The sequence below is a fragment of the Orycteropus afer genome, unplaced genomic scaffold (assembly GCF_000298275.1).
Source record: "Orycteropus afer afer isolate SDZICR_OR568_19922 unplaced genomic scaffold, OryAfe1.0 scaffold00152, whole genome shotgun sequence".
NCBI lineage: Eukaryota > Metazoa > Chordata > Mammalia > Tubulidentata > Orycteropodidae > Orycteropus > Orycteropus afer.
The window spans coordinates 7,888,318-7,909,582 of record NW_006921739.1 but is presented as its reverse complement, the minus strand read 5'-3'; the positions used below and the strand labels follow the sequence as shown (position 1 = coordinate 7,909,582).

General features: G+C 36.7%; 1 protein-coding gene across 1 annotated transcript in view; it reads right to left on the bottom strand.

Annotated features, from left to right (window-relative positions):
- Positions 1 to 21,265, bottom strand: part of PKN2 (protein kinase N2) — a 245,382-nt gene that overhangs the window by 45,643 nt on the left and 178,474 nt on the right. The window contains 3 exon segments of the mRNA XM_042781698.1: positions 19,257 to 19,470; positions 19,563 to 19,708; positions 20,371 to 20,488. Coding sequence (XP_042637632.1) covers positions 19,257 to 19,470; positions 19,563 to 19,708; positions 20,371 to 20,488 — 478 coding nt within the window.

The window sequence follows — 21,265 nt, the reverse complement described above, 5'->3', positions numbered from 1 at the left end:
GAAATGGCCAAAAAATGGAAACACCAACATGGATATCACAGGTAAATGAATAAACAAATTGTGGTATATGCACTTAATAGAATACTAAACAAGTAAACCAGTTCCCATTGAACTGATTCCAACTCATGGTGACTAAATGTGTGTCAGAGCACAACTGTACTCTACAGCTTTCAGTGGCTGATTTTGTGGAAGTAGATCACCAGGGCTCTCTTCCAAGACTCCACTGGGTAGATTCAAACTACCAGTCACTAACTGTTCTCTCTGAAACATAATAGTATATACTGTATGACTCCATTAATCTAAAATTCTCCAAAATGTGAACTAGTATGTAGTGACAGAAACAAGTCAGCAATAACCTGGTAACAGCTGGATAGGAGAAGGGAGATGGGGAAGCACCGGAAAGAAAGGAGGATTATAAAGAAGCACACAAGAACACTCTTGGAGATGATGGAGAGATTCATTATCTTGACTGTCTTGATAATTTCACAGCTTTAAACATGACAAAATTTTTCAAGTTATACACTTTAAAATGTGTAGTTTATTATATGTTCATTATACCTTAATAAAACAGTTTAAAAACCTAGATTTTAATTATGGTGGTAAAATTAAAAATTCTAAAAACAAAAAAAACTGTGTACTTAAAATGGTTGAATTGTATGGTATGTAAATTATACTTTAATAAAGCTGTTAAAGATAGAGAAAAAAAGCCTCACTCTTAAGTTCTGTTAGGTGATGAAAACCTTACCTCACTGTAAAATGAGAAGACAAATTAAATATACCCACTCCTCACTTACCGACATGGTTAGGTTCCAAAGACCATGTCGTTAGGTTAAAATTGGTGTTATGCAAAAATGGAAGATGACCATATCAGATCACAAAACAGAATAACTACATCATTACATAACTGCCAAATTATACCACTGCATAACTGTCAAAATACATTATTATATACCTGCCAAATTACTTTACACAACTGCCAAATCACTGAGAATCATGGCCCAGCCAAATTGAGACATACCTTAACAATCATATCTAGCATTACTCTTGCCTCACAACCTGGCATTTATTACTGCCAAATGCACGTCATTAATGCACAAAGTAGTCAGAAAGGAGATTTTCTACTATTGTCATAAATGGGGTAAGTTTGATAATGATATAGTTAAGTGAGGAGTAGGTGTATATTGGATATCTTTTTTTCTTTAGTTCAGAAAGAAAAACTTACTGTGTCAATGTGGTTTATATTTTTCTTATTTTTTGTTACACTGCCAAAGTTGGTTGATTTCTACTGTAAATGCTCAGTTCTAAAAGTCATCTTGGGGAAACTGAAAACATCTGGCTACTACTTCAAACCCACGTAGCTTATTAAATATTTTAGTAATTCCAATATATTTGGACATGACAATATTCAACACCTGCTTTCATTTAGGGGGGAAAAAAACAACAGAAAACCTCTGGAGGGATTTAAGATCTTTATTAAACATCCAGAAGTTTCTTTTATGAGATGCCACAACTGCAATTGCATATAACACAACCATATTAGAAATAGCTTAAGATTACATTTTTAATTTCATCACCCATAATGTGAAAATTTTAAAACAAGCATATTCAAGGAGTATATGTTTGTATTCATAAGTAGTGGCTACATATCCATTAGAATAAGTATATCAATTTTTTTAAACAATCTAGAAAAATTCTTTTATATCCTTTATACTAACTCAGTATTCCATCTTGGCATAACTAACATTTTTAATACTGAAGAAATTCTATTTAATGAAAACTAGTAAATTTCTAAAAATGTGGAACAAAAAATTTAATTATACTTTATGGCAAAGTAGCAACAGACGTACAGAATCCAGTATCACCATCATGTTAACTACAAAAAAACTGAACTATAGGTGACATCACAAATAATGGAACGTAGTGAAAAACTCAGGGCAGTTAAAGCTCCTGCAATTTATCCATGGTAATCATTCATTATTCTAACCTTTTATTAACATGAAAATTATACCTCTTCCTAGTCACTACAAATTCAGTCTAAGCCCCAGTTGAAGCTTAAAGTTTTTTTTTTTTAAACTAAACTGTCTTAAGAATTATATTTTCTTTTAGGCTGATGATTTACGTTCCTTTAAGTAAAATTCAGTAAGGGAATGAAGAACAGGGAGAGAGAACTAAATAAACTAAAATGCAGGAGTTGGGGGAAGAAGATCAGAATAGAAAAGGGGAAAAAAAAAACCCCTAACAATCCAATCATATCAGTTGAGTTTCTACAATGCAGCTTCATAATTTTTCTTGAAATATTATGAATTTCCAAATATTTAACAATCATTTTAATCAACATATCACTCAGAACTTCTTGAGTGTCAACAATATGCTCATCATAGAACCATCATGGGGTAAAGTTTAGACAGTAAGTATAAAATCAAGTCTCTGCTTAATCATCAAATAACATTTTCCAAGTGCCTGTAAACGTGAAAAATGCCCTGTGCTTACGAAGAATGTGCTAGGAGTTAGGATTACATAAGTAGATGAGAAATTTGTTTTTTCAGAAATCTACAGTTTTGATTAAAAAAAAAAACTATAAAGATTATATATGTACATAACAACAACAACATGTATAGGAGCTGTGGTGGCATAGTGGGTAAGACATTTGGCTGCTAACAAGAAGGTTTATGGTTCAGACCCACCAGCTGCTCCATGGAAAGAAGATGAGGCAATCTACTTCTTTAAAGGTTTACAGCCTTGGAAACCCAGTAGGGGTTGTTATGAGTCAGAACTGACTTGATGGCAACATTTTTAAAAAAATATATGTGTATACACATATGTGTATATATACATACACACGCACACACAGTAAGACGATAAGTATTAAGGCATTAAATATATTGTCCAGCTGATGGCAAATAACACCACCACCACCACTACATGAAATAAGGTAGGAAAGGCACTCTGCACAAATCTATTTAATTGTGATAGGAGATTCATGGAAAGAGTCACAAAAGATGCAGCTGGGATGGTAAACAGGTATCACATCACTGTATAGAAGGTTTAGACCAGAGCATCTCAAACTGTCTCAATTCATGCTGCCCTAATGTCTCAATACCTTTTCATGGTGTTCCGAGGCCAAAAGATGTACCAAAAAGTTCTGTTTATTAAATAATTAGACTCAAACATCTTAAGTATTCATATTCTAACAACTTAATAGTCATTTGAAAAAAATTATACACATAAATTGAAAGTAAAACTAGATTTTTTATTTCATTTTTAATAAACATAATTACTTCCTAATGGGATACCTGTGTTCACTGGGCACTATAAAACTTCTCAAACTTTAGAATCACATTGGATACTACTTACTACCCTAATATCCTGCTCCACACCGATTTTTACTTGGTATTTATTTTTAACACAACAAAGGAAACTCTGCTTCATAAATATGACATTATCAAAAAGATGTAGCTCCATCTAATGTTGAAACTGAAACTACCTTGAGGTAATGGTTTAAATGGTGATGGTCAGATGTGGAGCAATGCTGTTTCCCTTAAAGTAGAAATGTAAGAAAAAAAAAATACAATGATAAATCCTGCTGTGCCCTGTGAATTCACTTTGGTATCCCAAGGTGCCTCAGATTTAGGAATTCAATTCGGGAAATGTAAATCTAAACAGATCCTAAATAGTGGAAATAATAAACTTAAATGTTAATTTGTCTTTTCAAGTTTTATTGTAGAAATTTATCAGAGTATAAAGATGATTAATGATACACAAAGTTACAAAGATATAATAGTATGCTATGCAATACTGAGGAACATTTTCATAGTTTTAAAATATTAAATAACATTAAGGTAAAGCCCTTACTAATATTAATATTGATAAGACAATTTAAGAATTTTGGAGGTATGGGTAGTCTATGAAACCAAAATATTCACATGGAACATAAAGCTTCTGTGGGTGATGGCAGAGAAAAAGGAATGTATAAAACTACAAGCAGAGTAGAAAACTCAAAGGTGGTCTCTCCAAATCCAAAAAAACCAAACCCACTGCCATTGAGTTGATTCTGACTCATAGCAACCCTTTAGAAACTGAGAAAAAGCAGGCAAAACTGTCAAAATCAAGTTTATCAGAACCTTGAATGATAAGTAAAACATTACATCAATAAAGCATATATGCAATCAGAGGAAAGAGAATGATCCGTGGTATGAAATCTTTGAGGCATTTTAATTTACCCTTGCCTTACCCTCACCACTGTCACTGGCTCAGTAGCAGTTTTGATGATAGCTGCTTGCATTTTCAACGTATGTTCCTGATGGCCAGAGAGAGCAGAGCAAACTTTTCCTCAAAGAATTCTGACTGTCTGTTTTGAGCTATTTGGGGGCTCCCTAAAGGACTAATGCAAATGGTTTGCATTTATTTTGCCTAACTAGGAAATCTTTCATGGCAGAGAAACAGCAAAGTGTATGTAGGGGGAGAAGGAGGACGTGTTTGTAATAAACATTTAAAGGCAAATGAACAAGCTGTTGCAACCTGGAAAAAATGGTATCAGTTGGGGAAAATAGCATGCCAAAAAGCGTTGGAGGAAAAGCTGAGGAGTGAGATACTTTGGGAAATAAGGGTATTAAAAATTTCCATATATTCCTGGAAATTGAGAAAGCTACATCCAAGTCCAGGACAGGATCATTCGTGGAAAAGGCCTGAGAAGACTAAGCTTTCACCTCTGGCTGACCTTCAAGCTCTTTGTAAGCAGGAAATGAAGGGGTAAGACAGGTAGAATCTGCCTAGGTGAGTGCTGAAGGCATGCCCTAATATACAAACAAGTCTAGCTACAAAGATTTAGCAACCTTTTATTTTTCTGTTTCCAGGTATTTAAGGATATCATTATCAAATCACTAGCTGACCACTAAGCTAACAAAATAGAGACATCTGTTTCCATACACACAAAATAATAAAGTTTTTACAAAAATAGTTTAGAAAAGTCACTAAAAACAACAACAACAAAGCTACAACCTACAATAAGCAGCAACAACAAATGCTAGGGAAGGGAAGGCTCTGATTTCAAGAATTAAGTAAAGGAAATAAGAGAAAAAAGTCTCAACGAAAGAGAAGCTGAATAAAGATATACAAATTATAAGAAGGAAGCAAATAGAAATTCTTGAGTTGAAAAGTAAAATAACTGAAATAAAGTTTACTAAAGGGATCCAACAGTAGACTTGAGCAGGCAGAAGAAAGAAATAGCAAAATTAAAGATAAGTATATTGAAATTAACCAATCTGAAGAGTAGAAAGTATACCAACATGCATATTGTAAGTCCAAGAAAGAGAATATCTGAAGAAGTAACATTAAAAAACTTTACACATTTGATGAAAACCTTAAATCAAAACATCCAAGAAGATAAATAAATCCAAGTAGGATAAACGTAAAGAGATTCACTATAATCAAATGGTGGAAAGCCAAAGCTAATCTTGTAAGCAGAAAAACAGAAGTGATTTCAGTGTGTACAACAGATGCTTAATAAGATTAACAGCTGATTTATCTTCAGAAACCAAGGAGATCAGAAAGGACATTTTTAAAGTGCTAAAAGGAAAAGAATTGTCAAATAAGAATTCTGCATGTGGCAAAACTATCTTTCAAAACTGAGAGAAAAACTAAGATATTTCCCTAAGTAAACAAAAGTTAAGGGAGACTGTTACCATAGACCTGCCTACAAAAAATGCTACAGAGAGTCTTTCAGATTAAAATGAAAAGGACACTAGACAGTAACCTGAAATCATACAAAAAAATAATGAATACTTGTAAAACTAACTATACAGGTAAATACAACAATCAGTTCTGATTTTGGCTCATTTTCACTTCCTGTATGATTTAAAGACAAAGATATAAAACAACAATTATAAGTCTATGTTAAAGGACAAGCAATGTGTGTGACAGCAATAGAAAAGGTGTGTGGAGAGTGGAAAACAGCATGTCGCTTCCTTAAAAAGTTGGAAATAGAAATATCGTTTGATCCAGCAATCCCACTAGTAGGTATATATCCTAAAGAAGTGAGAATCAGGACAGGAATAGATATGTGCACACCCACATTCACTGTAGCACTAATCACAATAGCAAAGAGATGGAAAGAATCTAAGTGCCCATCAATGGATGAATGGATAACCAAACTATGGTATATACACACAATGGAATACTGTGCAACACTAAAGAATAATGAACAACCTTCAAAACACCTCATAAAGTGGATGAACTTAGAGGACATTATGATGACTGAAATAAGTCAATTACAGAAGGACAAATATTTTACGAGTCCACTATAGAAGAAAGTCAAGAAAAAGTTTACAATTGGAAGGAAAGTTTCTTTGTTGGTTATCAGGGATGGGAGGGGAGGGGAGGGAAAACTGCTAGATAGGTAAGAGACAAGTATTGTTTTGGGTGAAGGGAAAGGCAATATGCCAAAAGTGAATGACTAGCACAGTAACACTAAGGAAAAGGAAGACACAGAGAGGTGCACAAGAGATATAGTCATCAAAGAAAAACACTTACATGCACAATAATGGATTATCAATAATAACAAACATTAATCTACAGATGGATACACAGATAGGCTAAATGATCAGATAGGCAAAAGGGAATATACCCATGACTATATATAAGTTTGGCATACAATATTTCTACATACATATTTGTATGTACTATAAGAAATGTCCCTATATATGACAGAGCTAACAGAGGGCAAAGTTATGATAACTTCTTAGACCACTGCCAAACACCTTGAGGGAGTGAGTCAATAGGCCCACAGGCTTGGGACCATGGTTTTAGCAGACATCAAACTCAATACAGAAAAACACAATTCTACATCCTACTTTGGTGAGTAGTGACTGGAATCTTAAAAACTTATGAGCAGCCATCTAAGATGCAACATCTGGTCTCTCTTTGGAGCAAAGAAGAATGAAGAAACAAGGGACTTTAGGACTACAGAAACCTCAGCCTACAGATGCTGAGACCAGAAGAACTAGATGATACCTGGCTACCACTATTAGCCACTCTGGGATCAAAAAAGGAGATCCTGGATAGAGTGGGAGAAAAATGTAAAACAAAATCAAAATTGTAAAAAAAGATAGGCCTCCTGCTCTGATAGAGACTGGTGAAGCCCCAGAGACTATGGCACCTAGTCACCCTTTGGGCCTGGAACTGAACTCACTCCCTGGCTTCCAGGCAAATAACAGACAAGTTTACAAGGTGAAAAATTACACCAGGTAGGTAACTCCTTAGAACAATCAACCATGGAAGATCAGAAGGGCAGCATTTGTATAGGATGATAGCTCAGAGGGCAGGAATGAATAGGAAGGACACAGGGAAAAGGTAACCACAGAGATGAAGTGGAAAGAAAGTTGTTACATTACGGGGGTTGCAGTCAATGTCATGAAACAAAATGTGTATGAACTACAGTATGAAAAATGAATTTGTTCTGTAACTTTCACCCAAATCACAACTAGAAAAGGGTGTGTGCAGTACATAGAAACAGAATTGTTATAGGCTAGGCTATTAAAGATAGTCACTACTTGTCTATCAGTTTGTCATACTAGGGTGGCTTGTTTGCTGCTGTGAGCCTGGAGGCTATGCCACTGGTATTTCAAATACCAGCAGGGTCACCCATGGTGGAGAGGTTTCACTGGAGCTTCCAGACTAAGAAATACTACAAAGAAGGAAGGGGAGATCCACTTCTCAAAGAATTGGCCAGTGAAAACCTTAAGAATAGCAGTGAAACACTGTCTGATATCATGAAAGAAGATGAGTCCCTCAGGTCAAAAGGCACTCAAAATACTACTGGGAAGGAGCTGCCTCCTCAGAGTAGAGTCGACCTTAATGATATGGATGGAGTAAAGCTTTTGGGACCTCCCTTTACTGATGTGACACAACTCAAAAAGACAAGAAACAGCTGCAAACATCCATTAATAATAGGAACATGGAAGGTACAAAGTATGAATCTAGGAAAACTGGAAATCGTCAAAAATGAAATGTAACGCATAAAGATCGATATCCTAGGCATTAGTGAGCTGAAATGGGCTGGTTTTGGCCATTTTGAATCAGACAACCATATGATCTACTAACCCAGGAATGGCAAATTGAAGAGAAATGGCACGGCATTCATTGTCACAAAGAGTTTCAAGATCTATCCTGAAGTACAACACTGTCAGTGATAGGATAATATCCATACACCCTCAAGGAAGACCAGTTAATACTACTACTATTCAAATTTATGCACCAACCATCAAAGCCAAAGATGAGGAAACTGAAGATTTTACCAACTTCTGCAGCCTGAAATTGACCAAACATGCAATCAAGATATGATAATTATTACTGGTGATTGGGATGCAAAAGTTGGAAACAAAGAAGAATCACCAGTAGTTGGAAAATATGGCCTTGGTGATAGAAATGACAATGGAGATCGCATGATAGAATTTTGCAAAACCAGTGACTTACTCATTGTAAATACCCTTTTTAACAACATAAATGGTGGCTATACACATGGACTTTGTCAGATGGAAAACACAGGAATCAGATCAACAACATTTGTGGAAAGAGGCAATGGAGAAAGTATCTTCAGCCAAAACAAAGTTAGGAGCTGACTGGTGGAACAGACTATCAACTGCTCATATGCAAGTTCAAGTTGAAGCTGAAGACAATTAAAACAAGTCCACGAGAGAGAAAATATGACCTTGATTACATCCCACCTAAATTTAGAGACCATCTAAAGAACAGATTTGATGTATTGAACACCAATGACCAAAAACCAGACAAATTGTGAGATGACATCAAGAACATCATACATGAAGAAAACAAAAGTTCATTAAAAAGGAAACAAAGACCAAAATTGATGTCAGAGGAAACTCAGAAACTTGCTCTTTAATGAAGACTAGCTAAAGCAAATGGAGGAAATGATACGATAAAAGAGCTAAACAGAAGATTTCAAAGATCAGCTCGAGAAGACAAAGTCAATTATCATAATGAAGTGTGCAATGACCTGGAGTTACAAAATCAAAAGAGAAGAAGATGTTCAGCATTTCTCAAGCTGAAAGATCTGAAAAAAAAATTCAAGCTTCAGGTTGCAATATTGAGAGATTCTATGGGCAATATAGGAGCTCTGGTAGCATAGTGCCTAAGGCACTTGACTGCTAACCAGAAGGTTGGCAGTTCAAACCCACAAGGCACTCCTTCAGAAGGAAGGTTGCGCAATCTACTTCCATAGTGATACCACTTCGGAAACTCAAGGAGGGGTCACTGTGAGTAGGGTCCGGCTCCATGGCACATAACAACAACAACAACATGCGCAATATATTAAATGATGCAGGAAACATCAAAAGAAGATAGAAAGAATACACAGAGTCACTGTACCACAAAGAATTGGTTAATGTTCATCCATTTCAGGAGGTGGCATATGATCAAGAATAAATGATATTGAAGGAAGAAATCAAAGCTGCACTGAAGGAATTGGGAAAAAACAAGGCTCCAGGAAGTGACAGAATACCCACTGAGATGTTTCAACAAACGGATGCTGCACTGGAGGCACTCATTCATCTATGACAAGAAATCTGGAAGACAGCTACCTGGCCAACTGACTAGAAGAAATCCGTATTTGTACCCATTCCAAAGAAAGGTAACACCACAGAATGTGGAAATTATTGAACAAAATAATTAATATCCCATGCAAGTAAAATCTTGCTGAAGATAATTAAAAATAGCTGCAGTAGTATTTTGACAGAAAACTCCAAAAATGAAAGCTGGATTCAGAAGAGGACGTGGGATGAGGAATATCATTGCTGATGTTAGATGGATCTTGACCGAAAGCAAAGAATACCAGAAAGATGTTTACTTATGTTTCATTAACTATGCAAAAACATTCAATTGTGTGGATCATAATAAGTTATGGATAACATTGAGAAGAATGTGAATCTACACATAGACAAGGAGGCTGTTGTTTGAATAGAACAAAGGGATACTGTATGGTTTAAAATCAGCAAGGGAGTGTGTCAGGGTTGTATCCTTCCATCATACTTACTCAATCTATATGCTGAGCAAATAATCTGAGAAGCTGGCCTATATGAAGAAGAGTGTGGCATCAGGATTGGAGGAAGACTCATTCACAACTTGTGATATGCAGATGACACAACTTTAATTGCTGAAAGAGGATGACCTGAAGCACTTACTGATGAAGAGTAAAGACTACAGTCTGCAGTATGGTTTATACTTCACTTCTGGACCAAAAAGCAGCATTATGATAAATGGAGAAAAGATTGAAGTTGTTAAAGATTTCATATTACTTGGTTCCACAGTCAACAACAATGGAAGCAGCAGTCAAAATATCAGAAGATGTATTGCCCTGGGCAAATCTACTGCAAAAGACTTCTTTGAAGATAAAAATGTGCCTAACCCAAGCCATGGTATTTTCAATCGCCTCATATGCATGTGAAAGCTGGACAATGAATAAGGAAGACCAAAGAAGAGTTGATGCTTTTTTTTTTTTTTTTTTTTTTTGAGTTGTGGTGTTGGCAAAGAACTTTGAAAGTACCATGATGCCAAAGAGGCAGGGAGGCCACATCTTCTGACCTCCTCTAACCACACAAGAGGAAGAGAGAATAACCATCAGTAGCCCAAGGCCTACCCCTGAGAGGCCAGACATGCTGCCTCCCTCCAGCCCTTTCACCAACCCTAACACCAACTGTTCCTCCTGCAGCACCCACCACCTCTCTACTGGGTTTGATAATTCGCTGCAGTGGCCACACAGAACTCACAGATTATGGGATTTATTAGGGAAGCACCAGACTACATGTGTCTCTCAGCTAGCAGTCAAGAGAGACTTCTTTTGTCTCTAGAAAGGCTCCTTTTGAGCCTGGCAGTGACCACTAACCAATCCCAACAGCAAAATTCTATACACCTGATAGAGAGCAAACTTCCCAGAATATTACTTTGTGCTGGTTCAACAGAAATACCACAGGTGGGTAACTTTAGCAATCAGGAGCTACTCAGTTGTTCACAGCAAATTCTACCATGAGTTTACCAAGACTCATGGCTAGAAAAGTCGTATTATGTAATTTACTACACCTCACATGGACTGCCAAAAGAACTAACAGATCTGTCCTGGAAGAAATGCAGCCAGAATGCTCCTTGGAAGCAAGAATATCAGACTTTGTCTCACCTACTTTGGTCATGTTGTCAGAAGAGGTAATTCCCTGGAGAAGGATATCATGCTTGGCAAAGTGGAGGGTTTACAAAAAAGGAGAAGTCCCTCAACGAGATGGACTGACACAGTGGCTCCAATGATGTGTTTGGGTATAGCAAGGATTGTGACACTAGCACAGGACCGGGCAGTGTTTCATTCTGTTGTACATAGGGTCAATACGAGTCAGAGATGACTCAATGGCACCTAAGAACAACAACAACAACTAAAGATAAGTTGGTAACAATACAAAATAGATTCTTACAAATATATAGGATGTTAATTGTAATCATCAGAGTAACCACTAAGAAAATCATTAAAAATATACAGAAAACAAGGACTTAAAAGCATCCTGAAAAAAAATATCAACAGATCCAAAGGAAGTTGTATCAGAGGAATTCAAGGGCAGGAAGAGGGGACAGATTTGTAGAAAGAAAATAGCAAAATGGTCAAAGTAAGTCCTTCCTTATCAATAGTTACCTGAAATAAAAATCAAAGGTACAGATTAGCAGAATGGATAATAACATGAGCCAACTATATGCTATACATAATAGACTCATTTTTAGACCCAAAAATACAAATAGGTTGAAAGTGGAAGACTGTAAAAAAAATTATTCAATGCAAATAGTAACCAAAAGGGAAGTTGGGGCACTGATGCTGGTATTAGACAAAATTGAGTTTAAGTCAGAATCTGTTATAAGAGACAAGGAAGGATATAATGATAAAAGTGTGAATGCATTCAGATGATGTAACAGTCATATAATGACCAAATGAGAGAGCTCCAGAATATATGAAGAAAAATAGACAGAATTGAAGGGAGAAATACAGTTCTACAACAATAGCTGGAGACTTCAATACTCCACCTACCATAATGGGTATACCATCTAGAAGGAGGTCTGGTGGCATAGTGCCTAAGGCACTTGACTGCTAACCAGAAGGCTGGCGGTTTAAACCCACCAGTCACTCCTCGGAAGGAAGATGGGGCAATCTACTTCTGTAGTGATATTGCCTCGGAAACCCAAAGAGAGGTTGCTATGAGTCAGGTCTGACTCGATGGCACATAACAACAACAATCTAGACAGAAGATAAATAAGGAAATAGATGACTTGAACAACACTATTAATCCACATACAAAGCAACACTTCATCAAACAAAAGAGAATATGGAATACTGTATACTACAGATCATATGCTAAGCCACAAAGTAAGTCTCAATAGGTTTAAAAGGCCTGAAATTATACAAAGTATCTTCTCTGACCACAATGAGATGAAATTAGAAATCAACAGCAGAAGGAAATTTAGAAAAGTCACAAATACATAGAAATTCCACAAAACATTCTTTTAACTAAAATCACAAAGAATACTAGAAAATAGTTTGAGGTGAAGGAAAATGAAAACATATCAAAACTTAAGATATGCAATGAAAACAGTGTTAAGAGGGAAATGTTTAGCTGGAAAGGCTTACATAAAAAAAAAATTCTCAAATCAAGAATTGAACTTTATAACTTTAGGAACTAGATAAGGTGGAGTAAACTAAATTCAAAGCTATCAGAAGGAAGAAAATAATAAAGGTTAGAAGGGAGAGAAGTGAGTAGAGAACAGAATATGAACAGAACAACCAAAGCAAAAGTTGATTTTTAAAAATGATTTTTAAAAAAATAAAGTAGATAAACCATCATGTAGACTGACTAAGAAAAAGAGAAAACTTAGATTTCTAAAATCTAAAATGAAAGTGGGGACATTACAACTGCTCTTATAGAAATACAAAGGATTTTAAGAACATATTATGAAGAATTGTTCACCAACAAATCAGATAATCTAATCTAGATGAAACAGACAAAATCACAGGAACACACAACCAACCAAAATACTCTCAAGAAGAAATAAAAACTTTGAATAGATATATAACAGACTGCTGCTGTTGTTAGCTGCATCAAGTCAGCCCCAAATTCATGATGGCATCATGCACAATGGAGCAAAATACTGCAAAATCCTGTGCCATTCTCATGATTGGCTGTGAAATGGACTGTTGCGATCCATAGGGTTTTCACTGGCTGAATTTCAGATGTAGATTGCTAGGCATTTCTGCCTAGTCTTCTTAGTCTGGAAGTGCTGCTAAAACCTGTTTAGCAGCATGCAAGCCTCAAATGATATATGAGTGGTGGCTGTGCATGAAAGCCAAGAATTCTACTGCTGAATGACCATTGAAGTCACATAACAGATAAAGAGATTAAATTTGCAATCAAAAACATCTCAAGAAAGAAAATCCATGACCCAAACGGCTCTAATGACAACAAACATTTAAAGAATAATCAAAACACAAATTCTTCTCAAAGTTTTCCAAAATATAGAAGGAACACGAATACTTACCACCTCATTCTATAAGACACCAAAGCCAGACAAACATCAAAACTAGAGAGCAACATCCCCTATAAATATAGAAGCAAAAATTCTAAAAAAAAAAAAAAACCCTAGCAAACAGAGTCTAGCAATATATAAAAAGATTATACAACATAACCAATTGGGATTTACCCTGGGAATGAAAAGGTGGTTCAACATTAGAAAATCAACCTATGTAATAACACACACTGATAGAACAAAGGAAAAGAACCACATGTTTATTTCAATTGATGTAAAATAAGCATTTAACAAACCCAACACCCTTCATGATAAAAACACTCAAACTAGAAATAGAAAGGAACTTCTTCAATCTGATAAAGGGCATCTAAAAAACTCCACAGCTGTCATAATATTCAATGATGAAAGAATGAAAGCTTTCCTCCTAAGATCAGGAACAAGACAAGTATGCATGCTTTAGTGACTTCCAGTCAATACTGTACCGGAAGTTCTTACCATTGCAATTTGGCAAGGAAAAAAAAAAGCCTTTCAACTAGAAAGGAAAAAGTATAAGTATTTCCCTTTTGAGGTAACACAGTAACCTTGTTGTTGTTGTTGTTATGTGCCCTTGAGTCGGACCCGACTCATAGCGACCCCTCCTTGGGATTCCAAGGCAGTATCACTACGGAAGTAGATTGCCCCATCTTCCTTCCGAGAGTGGCTGGTGGGTTTGAACCACCAGCCTTCTGGTTAGCAGTCAAGTGCCTTAGCCACTACACTGCCAGAGCTCCTACAGTAATCTTACATACAGAAAATATTACTGAAGCCACACACACACACACACACACACACCCCTTAATTGGAGCTAACAGATTAATTTAGCCAGGTTGAAGGATACAAGATCAAGACCCCAAAATTAGTTGTATTTCTATATTCCACCAATAAACAAGGAGCCCTGTGGTGTACTGCTTAAGCACTTGGCTGCTAACTAAAACGCAGCAGTTTGAATCCACTAGCTGCTCCACAGGAGGAAGATGTGGCAGTCTGATTCTTTAAAGGTTACAGCCTTGGAAATACCATAAGGCAGTTCTACCCTAACAGGGTCATTATAAGTCAGAATGGACTTGGTGGCAACAGGTTTAGTTTTGTGTGGTTTAGAAATAAACAATCTGAAGAAAATTAAGAAAACAATTCCCTTTACAGTTATATCACAAAGGCATGTAAGACTCATACATATAAAGCTATAAAACACTGCTAAAAGACATTAAAGAAGATCTATATAAATGGAAAAGGAGCTCTGGTGGTGTAGTGGTTAAGCTATTTGGCTGCTAACCAAAAGGTCAGTGGTTCAAACCCACCACTGCTATGTGGAAGAAAGATGGGGCAGTCTATTTCCATAAAGATTTACTGCCTTGGAAACCCAATGGTGGTCACTATGAGTTGGAATCAATTTGATGGCAGTGAGTTTGGCTTTATATAAATGGAAAGAAATCTTGTGTTCATGGATTGCAAGACTTAATGTCATTAAGATGGCAGTTCTTCCCAAAGTGATCTACAGATTCAATGTAATCCCTATGAAAAATCCCAGTATTTTACAGACATTGATTGAAAAGCCAGGCCTAAAATTCCTTACCAAATTGCAAAGTCAGTCAAAATAATTTGTAAGTAAGTCAAAGTAACAGTCAAAATAATTTTCAAAAAGAAGAGCAAAGTTGGAAATTCACGCTTCCCAATTTTAAAACTTACTACAAAGCAACAATAATCAAAACAATGTGGTGCTGGCACAAGGATAGGCATATAGATAAATGGAATAGAACTGAGAATCTAGTAAGAAACTTATACGTCACGGGTTAATGGTTTTTGACAAGGGTGGCAAAAGCATTCAAAGAAGAAAGAATAGTCTCTTCAACAAGTAGCGAAGGGACAATTAGACAGCTACATTCAAAAGAATGAAGATGGACCTCTACCTCACATTATAATATAAAAATTAACTAAAAGTGAATCAAAGACTTAAATAAAGGACTAAGGAGAAATGCATAGCAATCTACATTAGAAATTCAGCCAGTGGGGGGGGGGGCGGGGAATAAAACAATAAAGGAAATTAAGCCAGTGAAAACCCTAATAGATCACAACAGTCCTTTTAAAAATTACGTATCTGATAAGGTCAGAATGTATAAACAACAGTTACAGCCAAACAACAAAAAGACAAGCAATCCAATTAAAACATGAACAAAGGACTTGAACAGACATATCTCCAAAGAAGATATACAAATGGCCGGTAACCATATGAAAGCTGTCCAACATCATTAGTCAGGGAAATGCAAATCAAAACCGAAGTGAGTATATGCATGTCCATGTTCACTGCAGCATTATTTACAATAGCAAAAAGATATAAACAACCTAAGTGTGTATCACTGAATGAATGGATAAACAAACAATGGTATATACACATGATAGAATACTACACAATGTTAAAGAACAATGATGAATCAGCCAAACATCTCACAATATGGATGAACCTGGAGGATAGTGGGCTGAGCGAAATAATTCAAACACTAAAAGACAAATACTGTATGAGACCCCTACCATGAAAAGTCAAGAAAATGTTTACACACAGAAAGAAACATTCCTTGATGTTTACCAGGGAAGGGAGTTGGGGGAAGGGAAGAAAATCTCTAACTAGAATTGACACATTAACTTGGGTGAATATACAGTAAGGGGGGAGAACAGCACAGGAAGACCAAGGCAAAAGAAGACAGAGTTGCACAAGAGTTACACTATAAGTTAAATACTATTACATACACAATCCTGCAATAACATAACAATAAACAACAATCTATGAGTGGATTCATAGGCAGATATGTAAGCTGAACAGGACTACATGTGCACATACAGGCTTGTCAGGGGGTATGGTATTTCTACTTTCATATTTGCAGGTGCAGCAAATAAATCCATTCACATAATAGAGCAAACAGGAAGCAAACTTACGAAAACTTAGCCATAACCAAACACCTTGAAGGAATGAGTCTTAAAGCTTAGAAGCTTTAGGACCAGTCTTGGAGGACACTGGGGCAATGTTCACAATGTTCACAAAGATAATGTTCTATGTCTTACTGTGGTGAGTAGTGACTGGGGTCTTGAAAGCTAATGAGCAGCCATCAAAGATGCAACAGTTGGTCTCTCCCCACCCAAAGCAAAGAAGAGTGAAGAAAATCAGAGACTCAAGGAAACAATCAGTCGAGAGGATTAACGAACCACATGAACTGCAGCCTCCACTACCTGGAGACTAGAACTAGATGGTGCCTGGCTACCACTATCAATCACTCTGATCAGGACCACACAAGGTTCTGGACAGAACGGGAGAAAAATGTAGAACAAATTTCAAAATCATAAAGAACACCAGACTTGCTGGTTTGATAGAGACTAGTGGAACCCCTGAAGTAGCTATGGTGGTTACAGTGTAGTAAATTACTTAGTATGGCTTTTCTACCCGTAAGTCATTGTAAACTCAGTGGTGGAATGAGCAACTGAGGAGTTCCTGATTGTAAATGTTATCCACCTGGGCTTTTCTGTTGTACTGTTATGGGAGGCTCATTCTCAGGTGCTTAGAATTCTGTTGTTATGATTCGTTGGTTTGGCCACTCTGCCAGGCTCACAAGGAGGCCTCCTAGAGGCAGAACGCTCTCTGACTGCTGGTTGAGGAAGATGTGCTGCTGAAAGAGACATGTGCTCCTGGGAAAAGAGATGCAAGAGACACGCATTGCTGAGTGAGACACTGACGGACCAGCACTGCTGGAAAAGAGACTGTTAGAGACTGTTGGCTGAGGGACGGTGGGCTGGGAGAGAGACTGAGCATTTTTCCTGAACTTGAATTGTAGCCTATGGTGCTTCCCTAATAAACTCCATAATCTGTGAGCTCTGTGTGGCCACTGCAGCGAATTATCGAATCCAAGAGAGAGGTGGTGGGTGCTCTGGGAGGAACGGTTGGAGAAAGGGCTGGAGGGAGGCAGCATGTCTGGCCTCGCAGGAATAGGTCTTGGGCTATTAATGGCGATTCTGTCTTCCTCTTGTGGGGTTCTAGGAGGTCAGAGGAAGGTTGGGCATTCCTACTTCCGTAGTGATACTGCCTCAGAAACCCAAGGAGGGGTCGCTATGAGTCGGGGCCGACTCGAGGGCACATAACAACAACAACAACAACAGGAGGTCAGAATATGTGGCCTCCTTATCCTTTTTGCAGTGGTGTAGTGGGTAAGGTACTTGTCTGCTAACCAGAAAGTTGATGGTTCAAACCCACCAGCTGCTCTGTGGGAGGAAGATGAGGCAATCTATTTCTGTAAAAGATTTATAGCCTTGGAAACACAATGGGGGTTGCTATGAGTCAGAACAGACACAATAGCAGTGGGTTAGGTATTTTTCTGGTTTAGTTGAAATGCTGAGACTATTGCTCTTATTTACCCTTCACAAAGGTGGAACAAAACCCACCTTTCAGCCAAACAACATATGGGCCTATGAAGTGAACAAAAATGCTTGTGAGGCACATACTCTTCAGAACAATTAACCATATGAGACCAAAAGGGCAGCATTTGCCCAAAACAAAGCTCAGAAGGCAGAAAGGGACAGGAAAGAACCACACAGGGAGGAAGTGAGAAGAGTGCTGTTACATTGTGGGAATTGCAACAAATGTTACAAAACATTTATAAATTGTTGAATGGAAACTAATTTGCTCTGTAGACTTTCACCCAAACCATAAACAAACAAATAAATGAAATATAGTGAGATATCGTTTCACAGCCCACTATTGTTGGTGCCATGAAGTCGACTCGAACTCATAATAACACCATAAGGCAGAGTAGAACTGCCCCACAGGGTTTCCTAGGCTGTGATCTTTACAGGAGTAGATGGCTAGGTCTTTTTTCCCTACTGAGCCACTAGAGGGTTTGAACTTCTGACCTCTTCATTAGCAGCTGAGCCCTTAACCATTGAGCCAGGAGGGCTCTTTTCACACCATTCACTACAATGACTATAATTTACTGGGGGGTGGTGGGGTGGGCAGGTGGGAATAGCAAGTGTTGACTAGGGTGTGGAGAAGCTGGAACCCTCCTAACATTAGTATTGACAATGTGAAATAATGTAACCAGTTCGGTGATTCTTTGACCATTAAATAGAATTTACCCTGTGATCGAGAAATTCCACTCCCATGTATATATCCCAAAGAATTGAAAACAGGTGTTCAAAGAAAAACTTGCAGACATATGCTCATGGAGGCACTATTCACAAAAGCTAAAGGGTAAAAACACTATGCTAAGTGAAGGAAATCAGACACAAAAGGCCAGATACTATATGATTCCATTTATCTAAAATATCAAAATAGACAAATCCATAGAAATAGAAAGCAGATTAGTGGCTAGGGCTAGAAAGTGGCTAGGGGTAGAAAGAAATGGGGAATGACTGCTGAATGGGTACAGGGTTTCCTTTTGGGATTATGAAAATGTTCTGGAACTAGAGAGTGATAATGGTCATACAACTTACTGAATGATACAACATACTAAATGATATGGAATTATAGACTTTAAAATGGTTAAGATGGTAAATTTTGTCTTGTGTACACTTTTTCTTTCTCATTTATTAAACCAGAACCAGATATAGACAGAAATGCTCAAAAACAAACAAACAAACAAACAAACAAAAAATATCCCATGGGAACACATGCTACATACCTGTTAATGCCGCTGGTTTAGATAGTGTACTGTATTGGTTTTGGGTAGATATCACACTTTGACGTGGACTTAGTGTTGGTGATGCAACAAGTGAAAGCTCCTCAATTATAATACTGCTTTTGGGATGATTCCTGGGAAGCTCATTTAATCTTTGCTCTAATGAATACTTTAAAAGGTCCAGTTTCTGACTTGATTCATTAAATCTTGCTTGAGCCTTGAACAGGAAAGATAATTGTTACTGTTCAAATAATTATATTCTTTAAAAAATGTGCTTATTAAACAAGTTAAAAATTTATTTTAAATTACTTCTGAAAGTGCTTTTCTGTCTGTTACTTTTCCTGAACCAAGTAATTTCATCACATTCTTTGCACCTTCTGCTACTGCAAACTCTATCCTAAAATGATGTCTTAATTCTTCCATACGAAGTTCAAGAGGACTTATCACAGGTTTTGCTAGAGAAAGGGGGAAGGGGGGAGAAAAATCTTAATTGAACCATTTATTTGACTTTTTAATATGTAGTAATTAAAAGTAACAAAAAACGAATGAATTCTTATGACACTAATATAAAAAGTCCATCAAGCAATGAACACTGAAACAGTATTGAACAGATACAATGTTGAAATTCAGAGCTTTCCATTTGAGCCATCATAAATCTAAATTACAAATCAAAATAAAAATTACAATCATAGATAAGTTAATATATCCATATACTGAAACATTATAAGACTGAAATAGCTCTTATTAATTCCTTAGCAAGTAGCTATCAAGATTTCATCTGCAATTTAAAAAACAAGACAAAAAACCATACTCAAATAAACGGTAACATTTTTAAAAATAAAGCATAAATAAAAAGTGTTTGAAATCCATTAAAAAAAGAAATATATTCTAGATTGATAAATTCTTGAATGTGAGGAACAAAGTTTTGCAGAGATACATCTCATGTATAGAGTGTAAAACTCAAATTCAAAAAACATGATGCCCCTCCTCCCCCTTCATTTTGGAACCACTACTTCCTCCACATAAGATTTGTCTAGCATCATATATCCATCTTAATACATGCCTATCTGACAATGACATTAATAAGAAAAATTGCAATTTATCTCTATCCCTTCACCATTATCAAAAGCCAATTCATTGGTCTGGACTGCCTGAAGAATCTGCATTCTTATGACTTCTATTTTTGTCTTGCTGTCCTGAAGCATTTGCTGAGCTGTACCATGGAGTTTCCGATCCTATGGAAAGAAAAAAAAAAAAGAAAGAAAATGTAAGCAGATAAGTGGTCAAATATAACTTTTACATAGCTTCTAAACAAGATATAATGGGGGAAAAAAGCAAAAAAGAGTTAAAAGAGTACTCTGAATTGTAATTGTAATATACTTTATACATGCATTAAAAAAAAAAAATAAAGAGCCATTACATTTATAGGATAACAAATGAGAAAAACAAACAAAACAAAACCTCAACTAGTTAAGAAAATTTGAGAAAAAACAAGTATATCTTATTACTGTTAGTTGGGGGGGGATCAAGAACAAACACACACAAATTTTATTTGTGATTTTCTCATTATTTTACATAAAACGAAGAATTTTCTTTGATCATGATCAACACTACTCAAGCTCAGAAGCAGACTATGTGATGAAGTTTAGGAAGTTTCATAAGCATGGGGAAATCTAAAAATCAGTTAATCACAGATAGTATTTGTGTTATATTCAGTTCTGATAAGGGAAGATTTGTAAATATGGATGTAAGATTTCGATAGTCCCTAGGAAATTGTGAATGTCAAAAACCTCAACAAGATTTTATACTGAATAAAAGTTTGCAATCTTTTAAGACTTCAAGAGTAGCAGGCCGGAAGAGCAGGAGAAAGGGGTAAAACCCAGTCACTAGTGCTCAGACGGCTCCCTTGTTACCCTCCCGAGAGGGACCAGGTCTCCGGGAGCAAGGTAACCACGGGCGGGCTGGTGCTTACTCACTGATCTGCACTGAACACTTTCCCTTGTTACCCTCCC